At 43.9% G+C, this 13,839-nt stretch overlaps 2 protein-coding genes and 1 pseudogene across 2 annotated transcripts; all 3 read right to left on the bottom strand.

Moving 5' to 3' along the window:
• Window positions 1-616: 616 nt before the first annotated feature.
• On the bottom strand, window positions 617-5,392 carry LOC107303360 (pentatricopeptide repeat-containing protein At5g46580, chloroplastic). The gene is made up of 7 exons (XM_040521834.1): window positions 3,155-5,392; window positions 3,013-3,050; window positions 2,449-2,604; window positions 2,130-2,243; window positions 1,393-1,472; window positions 1,146-1,270; window positions 617-867 (listed from the first exon to the last, which is right to left on the bottom strand). Exons 1-7 carry the CDS (start codon window positions 5,243-5,245, stop codon window positions 796-798), a joined length of 2,676 nt encoding a protein of 891 aa, XP_040377768.1. The 5' UTR covers window positions 5,246-5,392; the 3' UTR covers window positions 617-795.
• Window positions 5,393-7,022: 1,630 nt separating this feature from the next.
• LOC102712797 lies at window positions 7,023-8,104 on the bottom strand (annotated as a pseudogene).
• A 362-nt stretch (window positions 8,105-8,466) lies between these two features.
• Window positions 8,467-10,582, bottom strand: LOC121053969 (protein RADIALIS-like 3). The gene is made up of 2 exons (XM_040522693.1): window positions 10,194-10,582; window positions 8,467-8,878 (listed from the first exon to the last, which is right to left on the bottom strand). Exons 1-2 carry the CDS (start codon window positions 10,433-10,435, stop codon window positions 8,863-8,865), a joined length of 258 nt encoding a protein of 85 aa, XP_040378627.1. The 5' UTR covers window positions 10,436-10,582; the 3' UTR covers window positions 8,467-8,862.
• Window positions 10,583-13,839: the final 3,257 nt, after the last annotated feature.

Below are 13,839 nucleotides of genomic sequence, written 5' to 3'. Positions count from 1 at the left end.
GTCCACAAAGCCATCCTTATTGTCGCATAAAGGCGCGTGTGAAACTCTTCACGGGGTGATGATCACTTCTATTATTCTTTAGACTGATGTTGAAATTATAAATTAATATTTTTCTCTAATTACAGCGCACAAGCACTTTTCTAAAGTATAGTTGGATGTGATATCAACTATGTAATATGGATTATCTTAGTTAAAGTATAGTTGGATGTGATATAAACTATGTGATATGGATTATCTACTAAGAGCACAAACAATACGAAGAAAGGACTTTTTATATGATCATTCATAAAGATATGGAGAACCAAATTTGTTATAAATACTCTAACCACTAGGAGGTTGGAGGTTACTGCACCATGGAGTGTAAAACCTATAAAATTTATCAAGTTAAACATAGTTTTTGCATTTGACCAAATATAGCGTGGTTACCGCGGTACACGCGGTCGGCTGCGGTTTAAGAACCCTACTAATAACCCAAGTAAAAGCAGAGCATAGCGCAGCAGCAATCGTTCCATTGACACAAGTGTATAGCATAATGCTACTTCCGTCTCACTCACGATGTGTTTTAGTATTGTTTACATTTATATTGATATTAATGAATCTAAGCATAGCCGAATTCTTGCAATATGCAAAAGATGGAGTAATACAAAACAGTGGCACAATGTATTTAGTCATCCACAAATCCACGTACAGAATTCTCCAACCCACGGAGAAAAACCGACTGCCAACACTAAACCGCGAGAGATCTGAATCTGGTTACACGACGAGAAGGATACACACATCAAAAAGTGATCAAAATCATGGCTCCACGGGCGGCTTTAGCCTGATCAACCTCCTCACTCTGTCTTTCTCCGTGTTCTCCAGCAGACCCTGTATCAACAACATGCAATATCATCAAGCGCTAGAATAGTATTAGGAATGCGTTTGTTTGGTGATGAACAGCGCCTTTCTTTTCAAAATGTTTCTATATAGAAGTTCATCATCTCACTTTTCTAAAGTAGATATTTTACTTTATAGCAGTTAATTTTCTCTTTTATACCATTAAATAGCTATTAAAAACAGATCATCTTTCATCACCAAAAGAACACAACCCTAGATCCCACAAAAGTGGGGAACTTCAGACACCAGACAATTGACCCAAGCTGTACCTTCCAAACAATCTCATCAAGGCATAAGCAGATCCTCCCGTATTTGTCAAGGAAAAGCCGCTCGGTAGGAGGTTTTCCACACACATCTTTCACCGCCGATGTGATTGCAAATATCACCTCAGCCACTAAAGACAATTCATGGAGTAGCAGCCATGAGTACAAATGTTGTGAAAGCAGTAAGCATTCCAACTATATACATATATATATGTTTTACATTGGAGAAGAATATCATAAGTTGGACACTCACAAGCAAGCTCATCATATTCATCCTTGCCAACAATGTACAGGCAGACATCCCCAATCATGGTATAAACAATAGAGACTGACCTGAAAATGTGCCAATCGTAAATAACAATACAGCAATGAGCAAATGATTCATAGGAGAGGACACACATGATTCAGAAGGATAACATAATCTAGAAATGGAACTCAAGGCAACCATAGGATCTGATTAATGTTCAATAGTTTTCTTCTAGTCCACTTACTGTACCACCTGATCAACCCTAACAATATCTGAAGCTTAATTCTACAAATTCAATATATTGAACTGCAGTTTACAGGCTCACTAAATATAAGAGTATAGCTGGTAACAGAGATAATAAATTGAGAAGCATCAAGTTGATGATCGGAATGGTGGCAGTGGCATACTGGAAGGCAAAAATAGATTTCTACAGAATTTGATGAATATAGGCACATGAGGGAGCAATGTTAACACAAGATTGGTGCTATCGTGCAAGATATGAGATAATTATTGTTGATGTTAATAATAATAGTAATAAGATGATGATGATGATGATGATGACATATTATAGTAGAATCGAAATAACAATGGACCTGAATAATTACTAAATCTTAAAGAGCCTTTTGGTTGTAGCAACCTAATACTGGCAGTCAGGTAAAATGCATAAAATTCGCATGCCCTAGCAAGCAGTTAAAAGGAAAAGCAGCTAAAAGGAAAAGGAAAATGAGGATAGCGGATACTACTTGTGAGAGGCAACGAGCAGCTCCTCGTTCTTGGCCCCCTTGAGATTCTCGGCGCCAAGCTTGACGAGGAAAGAACGCCAGTGCAGCCTTTCCTCCGCGGGAACCCCATGGAAGCTGCGAAAAAAAAAGCATCAGTGTAACTGGTGGTAAGTACGGGGAGCATGAGGAAGGAGGAAGAGATCTGGTTGTGCGGAATTTGGCCGCGTCGTGTTGAACTGGCAGATCTGCCTCAGGAGGTCCCCCAAATCTGTGGCTGTGGCAGGAGATCGATGGCAAGACAGATCTGGCTCAGGAGGAGGAGGAGGAGGAGGGTGCGTACCGCTCGATGAGGATGTTGCCGTCGGAGTTGGAGAAGAGGACGGCGAGTATCATCTTGTCTTGTCGATCGGCGATCTCCGGCGGATGTTGTTTGGTCGATCGGAAGGAAGAACTAGAGAGAGAGAGAGAGAGAGAGAGAGAGAGGAGAAGACACGTACTTCATGGTGGGCCCTGGCTCGGCCCATGATTAAGAGATGGGATGGGCCTACTGGGCCTTTCTACACTTGGACAACCTGAGACTGAGAGTAGTTCATTCCGTCGCTTGCTTCTTCCGACAGATAATAATATCATCATCCTTCACCCAGGGATATGTTAGGGATCCATACACACACCACAACCAACGAGTGTACACCATGTAGTGTAAGTACCATTATCCAGAAATTTACAATAAACTATAAGCTCAACTTCAGAGTCCCCTCACCATAATAACAATGTAGTAATCGATGAAATAGCTAGGTGAGCAAGCTACTGCTGTAGTATCAGCTTATGAATATCACTTGTCAAGCTTCCTACTCTACAAACTAGTGTAAAAATGAGAAATGTCGGCCATGGAGTATGCATCTACAGATCCTTCCAGTCATCCCTACTCCCAAATTCCCAATCCTTGGGAGCAACCGAACCAATAAGTATTCATGGCACGGCGATCATCCCTCCTTCCTGTCTGCAGCCAACCGTCGATCGATCAGTCCAGTGATGAGTGATCATACTGCAACAGCAGGTGATGAGATGCTCGTCTGCAACCAGGAGACCAGATCATCCCTGCTGCTGATGAAGCTGCCCAGCTGGGACTCGCTGGCATGGAACGGCGCCTCCAGCTGCTCAAGATGGGCGGCGAAGGCAGCGGCCAGCCCCTGCGCGAATTTGTGGGTGCTGGAGCCGGTGTACACACTGAAAGTCTGTGGCAGACCCTCCTTGTGCTCCGAGATGGTCTTCATCCACTCATCGAACGCCGTCTTGGCCGCGCCCACGGACAGTGACCGCAGGTCCAATGACCACTCTTCCTCCTTCTTCGTGTGGATCTTGGAGTACAAGCCATAGAGCCGGGCGAGGCGGAAGAGCTCCACTGCCCTCTCGGAAGGGTACCCATGGTTGTGGCATATGTCGATCAGGCAATTGCAGTATGGTCGCCGCACCTCAGGGGCCACGGCATTCAGTATGCCCTTCAGCTTCACTGTCAGGTCGTCGGCTCCCACCCCGGCATCCCCAAGCATTCTGATGAGCTTCACCAGATCACTCCTCACCTTCTCCAGGCAAGCGAGCACCATCTCCGTCTCCTCCCCACTGCTCAACGCGACCACAGAGAGCAGGCACCCGCAGAGCCGGTCGTCGGGCTCGAGACCGTTGGACATCCCGGTCTCTAGAACCTCAACTGCGTCTCGTATCCTCCCTGCCTTGCCCAGGCACTGGATCACAATGGTGTAGCTCATGATGTTGGGCTCAATTCCGCACTCCACCATTTCTGCAAACAGCTGGAGTGCACGGTCAGCGTCACCGCTGCTCCCGTAGATGTTGATCATGGCCGTGTAGCTCCACTTGTCCGGCTTCGGCACGTCGCCCTGGTCTGGATCCTTCATATCGCTGAAGAGCTGCTCGGCCTCGCCAACTAGCCCCACGTCGGCGCACATGCTGAGCAGCGTGTTGCAGAGGATGTTATCGGCGGGCAGCTTCTTCTGTCGCATCTGCTCCCAGAGCTGCAGCGCGTCGCGGCCCCAGCGCGCCCTCCCGTAGATCTTGGCCAGCGCCGTGAGCGTGCGCGCGTTGGGCTCGACGCCCTCGGATGTCATTTCGTCGAACAGGTTGCGCGCGAGGCCGGGCTTGCCGGTCTTGCCCAGTGCCTCCAGCAGCGCGTTGTAGACGAAGATGTTGGGCTTGATGCCGACCTCGCGCATCTCCCTGAAGACGAACTGGATGCCGTCGTAGTCGCCGGCCTCGCCGAACATCTTGGCGAGGACCGCGAAGGCGACGTGGTCGGGCTTCCAGCCGCTGCCGCGCGCGCGGTCAAAGAGCGCGAGGACCTCCTCCTTCATGCGGAGCTGCGCGTAGACGTCGAGGATGGCGGAGTAGGTGACCTCGTCGGGGAGGACGCCATCGGAGGTGTACATGCGCTCGAACCAGTGGAGGGCCTTGTCGAACTGGCGGCATCGGCGGGCGGTGGTAATGAGGGTGGAGTAGGTGATGTTGTCGAGAGGGACGGCGGAGGCGAGCATGTCGAGGGCGAGGCCCTCGGCGTGGGGCCACTGGCGGGCGGCGCGGAGGGACTTGAGGGTGACATTGAAGAGGATGGTGTCGAGGGGGAAGGCGGGGAGGGCACGAAGCCAGGCGAGGAGAGAGAGGGACTTACGCCAGGAGGGGTGGAGGTAGTTGAGGAGGAGGAGGGCGTCGGAGGCGGAGGGCGGGGAGGAGGGCGGGAAGAATGCGTGGAGGGTGGGGGCGAGGTCGGCGGCGTCGGGGAGGGCGCGGAGGTCGCGGAGGAGCGGCTGGAGCGGGGCGGAGGAGGGGTGGGAGGAAGGGGAGCGGCGGCGGTGGCGGCGGAGGGAGAGGACGCTGGGCTTGGGCTTGGAGGGGTTGACCCAGGTGGGGCCCGGCGCGTGCTCGGTGGGCGTGGGCTTGCCGTGGAGGAGCGTCCGGGACAGGGGCTCCAGCTGCTCGGCGAGCGAGGGCGACGACGAAGACGAAGACGAAGACGAAGACGAAGCGCACGGCTGCTTCCGATTGGGACTGGGCTTGGGCTTGCCGGGCAGCTTGCCGGGAGGGGAGAGGAAGAGGAAGGCCGGCGCGGCGGCGGCCATGGGTGGCATTGATAGGTTGGATGGATGGATTTGGATTGGGGATTGGGTTGCCTTTCGCGCCCTCCTTGCTCTTCCTTCCTTCCTTCACCCTTCTCTCTACTCTATCGATATCTTTTTTTTTTAACAAAAATATCTCCCAAAATAAAATAAAAACGCCCCTTTACCTGCCGGAGTACAGGAGTACTAGTATATATCTGACTCAAGGTTTCTGTTTTTCTAGGAAATTTACGGTAAAAAACACGGCCAGATATTTTTCAGCTACTCCCTCCTTCGCACTTACAAAGTATTTTCACGGTAACTAATAATAGAGGTAATACACTAGAACGGTCATTGGTTAAAATAAAGGAAATGAAAATATTTTCTTACTTTGGGACTAATTTCAAAATGCTAAAGTTATCGACCCAATTTGTTTTTCATTTTTTTTATACTTATAAACCAAAATTTAAATTTTTAACTTTAAATTTAAAACATAAAATAGATGTTAGGGTTTTTATCCGAGTTTATTTTGCAGCATTATCTTTTGTACCGCAAAGAACTCCAATGTAAAAGTTTTATTCATAAGTTATTTTTTATTTACAAATATGTTGTTTGACATTTTTCTTAAATAAATCAAATAATAACCGTGATATTTCCCGCCACATTTGGCGGTTGCATTAAAATAAACAACGACACCTTGTGCGCCTCGCAGCATCCCAATTATCCGGTTTTCCTATCCTCTGTGTTGAATTTTCGATTTTTTTTTCACTTGCTATTCGGCATGGCGCATAAACATGTTTTACTTATTTCACGTTCTTTTTTATTCATCGTTCCTCAGATCCTATGGCACAAAATCACTTTATCAAATCAAGCGGTCACATTTGTTGGCGCAGATCGCCCCTATTTAGTGCGTGTGACAACCTCTCCCGACCCCGCTGTTCTTGTTGTCCTCCGGTCCCCGCTGCCGTCTCCTCGACCCGTCGCTACCCCTCACTCGCAACGTTCGCTCATTTGCTTTGTGTTGGAGCAGAGCCAGAGGGTGAGCACCTTCTACGCAGCGGCCACAAAGACACGATGAAATACTCCTTCAATATAAAATGTGAGAGATGATTGCATGCAAAAAACCAAATATTTTATTATTTACAATCTTAAATAAGTCAGGAAATCTCTTGTAGCAACCAAAAACACATAGATATTACCTATTTTGGCTGGATTCAGAGAAAAAAAAAAGAGAGGTGGGATTGTTATTGTCGCTCAACTATTTGAGCATGTCAAAAACATCTGCAGGCAGGCGTCTGTTTTTCTTTTGGTAGAGAAAATATCTGACCGGTAGGTCCTTTTCATAATGCCTGATCGATATTTTAGTTTTCTTTTCGTGCTCTTAATAGTCAAAATTTAAAATAATTAATTTAAGTATTATTTTAAATGCTATAATATTTTGGAATAGAGTGCTATCATCCGTTTTATAATATAAGACTTTATATTATTTATATATTTATATGAATGATAATAAATCTGGATATAACAGGTAAACAATATGCATAAATATATAAATAAATAAATATCTTATAATATAAAATAAAATAGAGGAAGGGAACATTCGAGGTTTTGTTTATTGTAGTACCTTACATAATCAACTTCAAATAACTTACAAACTAAAACATAAACATTGACAGATCCATTTTACCTTATTTGAAAGGGAAAATGTAATTAACTCGGCCGGCACGGCCACCAACCAGGGATAAATAGAGATAAATATATACTGGAGTATATGAGATTAATTAGCCATTCAAATATAAATGATGGATTTTTAAATAATCTTGACAGAGTCCAAGATATTCTTGCCGTCGAGCTTGCTGGAGATGACGAGCCTGACGTAGTCCTCGACGCTGATGGTCCGGTACAGCGCCTCGCCGCCTCCGACCATCTCCTCCAGCGGGCCGTACGGCGCCGACCCGAAGGCGGCCACGGACATCCGCTCCTGCCGCGCGTCCACCACGGCCCGGTGCGCGATGCTCTTGTACCTGCCGTTAGTCAGCACCTCGATGATGTCGCCGACGTTAGCCACCAGCGCGCCGGGGATGGGGTCGACGGGGAGCCAGCAGGCGCCGTCGTCTTTCCTGATCTGCAGACCCTGCACCGGGCTCAGCTGCATCAGCAGCGTCAGCCCCACGGCGTCCGAGTGCGGCGACACGCCAAGGACCCTGTCCCACAGCTCCTTGGCCGGGCATGGCGGGTAGTAGTTCATCCGCATGTGCTGCGCCGCCGCGATCCTCGTCATCTCACCGGCGTCTCGGAGGCCCAGGTTGCGCGCCATGGCTCGCAGGAGCTCGACGGCCACCCGCTGCGTCTCGGCGGAGTAGCGGTCCATGGAGCGGCGGAAGGTGGAGGGCCCGGTGGCCAGAAGCGGAGGTCGCGGTAGCTGGGCGGCTGCGTGGCGAGGAAGTAGAGGTCGGACCAGTCCAGCGTCTGCTCCTCCGACTTGACGAACGCCTGACCGTAGCCCTCGATCCACTCCGGCCGCTGCGCGTACGCCGCCTTCTGGGCTAGCGGGAGGTGGAAGAAGGCCATCACGTCACGCTTCATCTCCTCCACCGTCTCCTCGGGGATCCCATGGTTGACCACCTGAAAGAAGCCCCACTCCTCGCAGGCATGGCTGAGCTTAGCGGCCTCCTCCTCGCCGGCGAGCCCCGGGTCGAGGAGCCTGACCAAGTCAACGACGGGCAGGCGGGCATCGTTGTAGTCGTAGGTGGTGGCGGCGTGCGGCGGGCGAAGGTAGCGGCGGAGAAGAGCCGGCGTGAGGTCGGCAGGGCGGGCAGCAAGGTCTTGCACGTTGGGCACCGGCAGCGACCCTCCCAGGTTCCCGGGCTTCTCCGCCGACGACGACTCCATCGATCGATCTAACAATAATTACACTTTCTTCTTTCGCCTCGTTAACTAATAAAGATCCATCGATGAGGAGTTATACTTAGGTAGTACTTATCATTTTTTTATTTCTACGTCCAAAAATCGATTATTCGTCTTATTTGAAAAAAATACAAAAACTTAAAAATAATTAGTCTATTATTTATGTTTTTTATATAGTAACAATAAAAATATTAATCGTAAAAAAAATTAAATAAGACGAAGAGTCAAAGCACTGTATCTAAAACCCGAAAAATATTCTTTTATATATATATATATATATATATATATATATATATATATATATAAAGTCAAGCACTCAATTAATACAACTAGTAGCAGTTGGTTAATTAAGCTGGTTGTCACTCATGAATACATACATACATATATGCTCTCCATACATGTATATATGGAGAGCTGCGCATGCAGCAATCACATCCCGTACGTACGCGCGCTCGCTCGCTGCAAGGCAAATAGGCAATACATATTTACATCCCAAATGCATGCTTAATGTATAATTAAAACAAACACACCGGCACAATCTTAATCTATGCCAAGATGCATGCATGGATCGCTCGCTATATAGCTCTGCTCTGGTCGGCCATATATGTATGTATGACCGATCATATATTTATTTATCTATTCACTATATATATATATGACCATGGCAGCATGCATGCACACATGCGCTTAATTAATTTGCATCGATCATCATATCTCGTCGTCGCGACATCGATCATCACGATCTAGGCCCGCTTGCCTCTGCAAACAAACATATAACTAACTGATCACTAATTAAATCAATCCACATATATGCTCACATGCTAATTACCATGGATGGCTTAGAAACTGCATGATAAAGCCGTAAAACTTAGAAAAATATAAATAAAGAATTTGCCACTTATTTATACAACCATAAATTACATGTCAGTTCCTCGACCCGTCGCAAAATATTAATTGACTACTATAGTTAATTTGAGATAAATTTGTACTTAGGTAAATTAAATAACCTTTACAGTACCCCTATGTATATATTTATACCCTTTTTTTGTCAGAAAGACGTTTAATAATTTTACATGTCCATGTTTACTCTAATTTCTTGTATTTCTAAGTCATTAAGTAGTCACTTAATTTAGGACAAAATGTTTTGACCAAAATGATTAAAAATAGCAATAGAAAATGTTCTATGTAGCATATCAAGGATAAATAATGCATTTAAAAATTATTACTTCAAGAATCTTCTTTTAGCAAATAATAATGTGACAATCCCACAACTTATACATAAATTTGTATGATGTGCTAAGAGCCTTGGTACATATTTTCATAATCCCCCTATTTTTAAATTGGGTCATTCAAGTCTTTTTTAGGTAGGACTCTAACTTCTAAAACTAATTCCTACAGCGAGGTTTAGATTAGAGCTATGGAATGGCTCGAACCTCGCTACACCCCTCCAGTTTAATTAGTTTTTCGTACCATCCAAACCCGCTTCATTTTTTTTTGATGGAGCTGAAACATTTGGTTAGACCATAGGTACAGAAGAGAGATTTAATGCCGTAGTTTAGGAAGTGTGTACATATACATATATGAGTATTTTTACCGTTTTTAAAGAGATACCAGATACTACGAGTTATTAAATAAATCTAACCGAGTTACCAAATAAATCTAACCGCATTGATTTGTTGGAAAAGGAATAAAAAAAAATAGAGGCCACACAGCCAGCCACGCCGCCGCCGTCATCGCGGGTCCAGGCAGGCGCCGCGCTGCTGTCTTCGTCTCATGTCCGGACGGCGTCCGGCAGCCACGCTGCCGTCTTCATCTCGCGTCCCGGCGACCTCTCTCTCCCCTCCCGTTCTCTCTCCCCGGTAGCGGCGTGCAAATGTCGCGTGACCCACCGAACAAAATTACTTTTTTACCCCCATGCTAGTTACCATGTGTGGACTTTTCGTAGCATCAACAGGTACCAATGAATCGGATCCTTCGATCGCACCCAATCAACGCCTATAATTTAATATCTCTGGATACTTAGTACTGTCTCAAAAATTATAATATATATATATATATGCGCTAATTAACTCACGTATTATTGGTGTGGTGGCCATTGGATTGGGTAGCGTCGTCGTGGTGGCGGTGTGGTCCCGACTCGGACTCGATGCGGTGGAGGTCGGCCTCGAGGCGCTCGTAGTGGCGCCTGACGTCGTCGGCCGTCTTGCCGCCGCCGACCGCCGCCGCGACCAGCTCCCACCGCCCGGGAGTGTCGCCGTCGTACGTGGCCAGCGCGCGCTCGAACCTCTGGTTGTCGCTATCGCTCCATGCCGCCATCCTAGCTAGCTCCACCACACTGATCGATCACTACTGCTACAAATTATATATGAGGAGACACAAAATATATTAACAAAAAATATGTGTGTTTGCCTTATTGGAAGAACACTTAATAGCTAGCTAGCTGCACATTTGGATATATATGCTTGGTTGCATGCATGGCCGGCTTGTATTTATAGCTCAGATCGAAGGAGAGATGAGATTAATTAGTTAGCTAAATTTGGCTGACCGATCGAGTGCATGTAAATGCAATTAGCTAGCACTGTATATATACTAAATAAATGTCACTAGCTAGTACCAATTGCTGATCGGAATAATGCGAGACGCATGTACGCTCGGTTAATAAACAAAGAGAAGAAAATAAAGCTAAAGCTACACCCCCTGCATGCTGCAGCTTGAGCTAGCTATGCATCGTATCGGAAGGTCTCTGGCTCAGCAGAAATCAGGCAAATCTCTCTATCACCGAACACCACAGCTACCTAGCTGGCCTGCTACTACTTTTCAACACCTATAGCTAAGCTAGTCAAGAATCAGATTACCATCAGATGGCACTCCATATCTACTGCCTCTAAGACTTTATAACTTTATCTAAATCTATTCTTTGATAAATATATATAATTTATATATATATGTATCTAGATTAATTAGTATTCATGTAAATCTAGATAATGTTAAAAAATATTACATCGAGAAAGTAACTATTAGTGTATATGACCACGCACCCTAGCAAGCCTGATTAATTTGATAACACCAAGGGCTCAAGGCTATAAATCGATTAACTTGGGATGTTTTTATAATTATACTCTATGCGGTCAGAAATATATAAAATTCTGACAATTGATTTTTTTAATTAGAATCCATATAAAATTCAATAAATTTATAATATAATAATAGTAATTTTCAAGATGAATTTATGTATATCGTTTAAAAACACTAAGTGTTTGAGAAATTATTTATGGACGGAATTTTGAAGGTTAATTTGACCAAATTTTGTCCAAAATGATACAATACTTTTTCACCAGTGGGAGTATTAATTTTTAAACGATCCATTATTTTGTTTTAAAATGCTACATGTCATTAATTGTTGCCGCTTTTTCAACAGAAAATGGGTATGCTTTGTCATACTGAAATCTAAGGTGGTGTTTAGATTGAGAAAATTTTTGGTAAAAGTATCACATCAAATGTTTGACCGGATGTCCGAAGGGGTTTTCGGACATGAATAAAAAAACGAATTTCACGGCTAGCCCAGAAACCACGAGACAATCTTTTGAGCCTAATTAATCCGTTATTAGCCTATGTTGATTACTATAGCACTTATGGCTAATCATGAACTAATTAGGCTCAAAAGATTCGTCTCAAGATTTCTTCTATATGTAACTGTGCGTAGTTTTTTGGTTCATCTATGTTTAATGGTTTATTTAGGTGTCCAAAAATTCGATGTGATGTTTTTTAAAAAAAATTTAGTAACTAAACAAGGCCTAAATTAGCAAATCATGTACGAACTTGGCATGGCCTGTGACGATGTGTACACGACCATCTGGGCAAAATACATACATATATTGTGGTTAAACTTTGTCAAATGTTCCTTTATGCCTAACGATATATCTTATATATAAAGTAGCGATATTAAACAGCAACCATCTCCGGCTTTTGGGTCAAAAATTGCTTGTTTGGAGATGATGGGCACAAAGGAACATTCGATCGATAAGGATGAATTAATCCGTTGCTAGCTAGCTAGCTTCATTTGAACATCTATATATATGAAGCATATACGTACATTCGCTTGAATTTGTAGTGATATGATTCATCTTCCTTTGGGATATTATATAATTAAGCATGTAGAGCAATCTGATTGTGAGACAGAGCCTATCAAACGAAATGTTGGTGTGTATGCTTGATTCGTAAGATGATATGCTAACTGATATCCACCGATCCTTGATTTTGCACCGTTCGTCTATATATCTTTTATCTAACCGGTTTCAGACAACATGCATGCATAAATGTTACACCTCCAACGGAGTTAATTAGTTTGTGGACTAATTAAATTGCACTCATATGAGTTTGTTAAAATGTTAAAAACCTAGCCATAAATTTTTGTATTATGGTAAAACTGTCTGAGATAAATCTATATACACCATTTCTTTTGTAAAAGTTTGATCGGATTTTGTTCTAACATCAAATGTTTACGATCGGAACTGGAGACAAATGAGTTCCTGCAACTGTACAAGATAAGTGAGTAGCAATGTCCATTGGAGTCTCAACGTGGTACAAGAGATTTTTGAAAGAATCATGCGGTACTATTATCAGCTGGTACTGATGATGAAATCTTTGTGGTTCGATTTGCTCTCCATCCTGCCTGTTGTCTCTGCTTTTCTCCGATTTGACATGTTGAGTTAGGATGCCAGTGATGTGAATGATGAATACAAAGTGCCTCAACAGCTAAGCTTGCTGATTTAGTAGTTTATCCTTGGAATTAATAGTCAGTTCAGTATGCATGTCCATACGTGTCTTCGAGAAACACTGAACAAAAATACATGCAGTCACACCAGAGGCAAATGAGTCTTTTCACTTATGCTTATAAATCATAACTTGAATTTTAACAAATTTAAATTTATAGTTAGTTTTAGAGCTTTCTCACTATATTTTATTTTTGAGCTTTTGCTTTTAGATCACTAATACCCCACACACACATATATATATAAGTTTTATTTATAAATTATTTTTTAACCATTAATAAGTCATTCCACGTATGATTATAATAAGCAAATGATGGGGGCATCAGTTCCAAATATAGCTACCTAGATCAGATTTGACACTTCTCAGTTACTCTCTCCGTTCTAAACTATTAAACTATTTGTACTAGGAAAGTATGAAGTGTTAAATCCGATAGTTATATTTTAGGACGAAGAGAGTACTTAGTTGGAAGCTGATGAGATAATGATGATGCCTTTGGAAAGACCATAACTAGTGGCTATATATTCCTGAGGATCCTGTGGAACAAGAAATATTATTTGTTTAAATACTGTAGCAGCTAGCAAGCTCCATGAGTCAGTCAGTACATTAATAATTTTCTCAAGAATCTGATACCGGCGCTGCACTCCAGTTCTTTCAGAGGGGGTAAAATAAGGTAAGCAGCACTGGATTGTGTGAATTTTCAGACTTGCAGTAATCCAACCAGGTGCCGTTTTAGTGAGTTCCAGGGGTGTAGAGAAACTTTTATGGGCAGTTCGTTTTGACTGCGAAGAAATCTTGTGTGCAGACTTCTGCCTTAATCTGCATGCATGCTCTTCGCTTTATGATAATCTTATTGCCAATTTCATATTCACCGCCAGAATAAAATCGATGCTGTTTTTTGTAATAAAAGTGGTGAAGAATCGCATGATCACCTGCTGATGCAATAGATG

Source organism: Oryza brachyantha, chromosome 3, assembly GCF_000231095.2.
Source record: "Oryza brachyantha chromosome 3, ObraRS2, whole genome shotgun sequence".
NCBI classification, from domain to species: Eukaryota; Viridiplantae; Streptophyta; class Magnoliopsida; order Poales; family Poaceae; genus Oryza; species Oryza brachyantha.
This window is presented reverse-complemented; position numbering and strand designations above follow the sequence as displayed.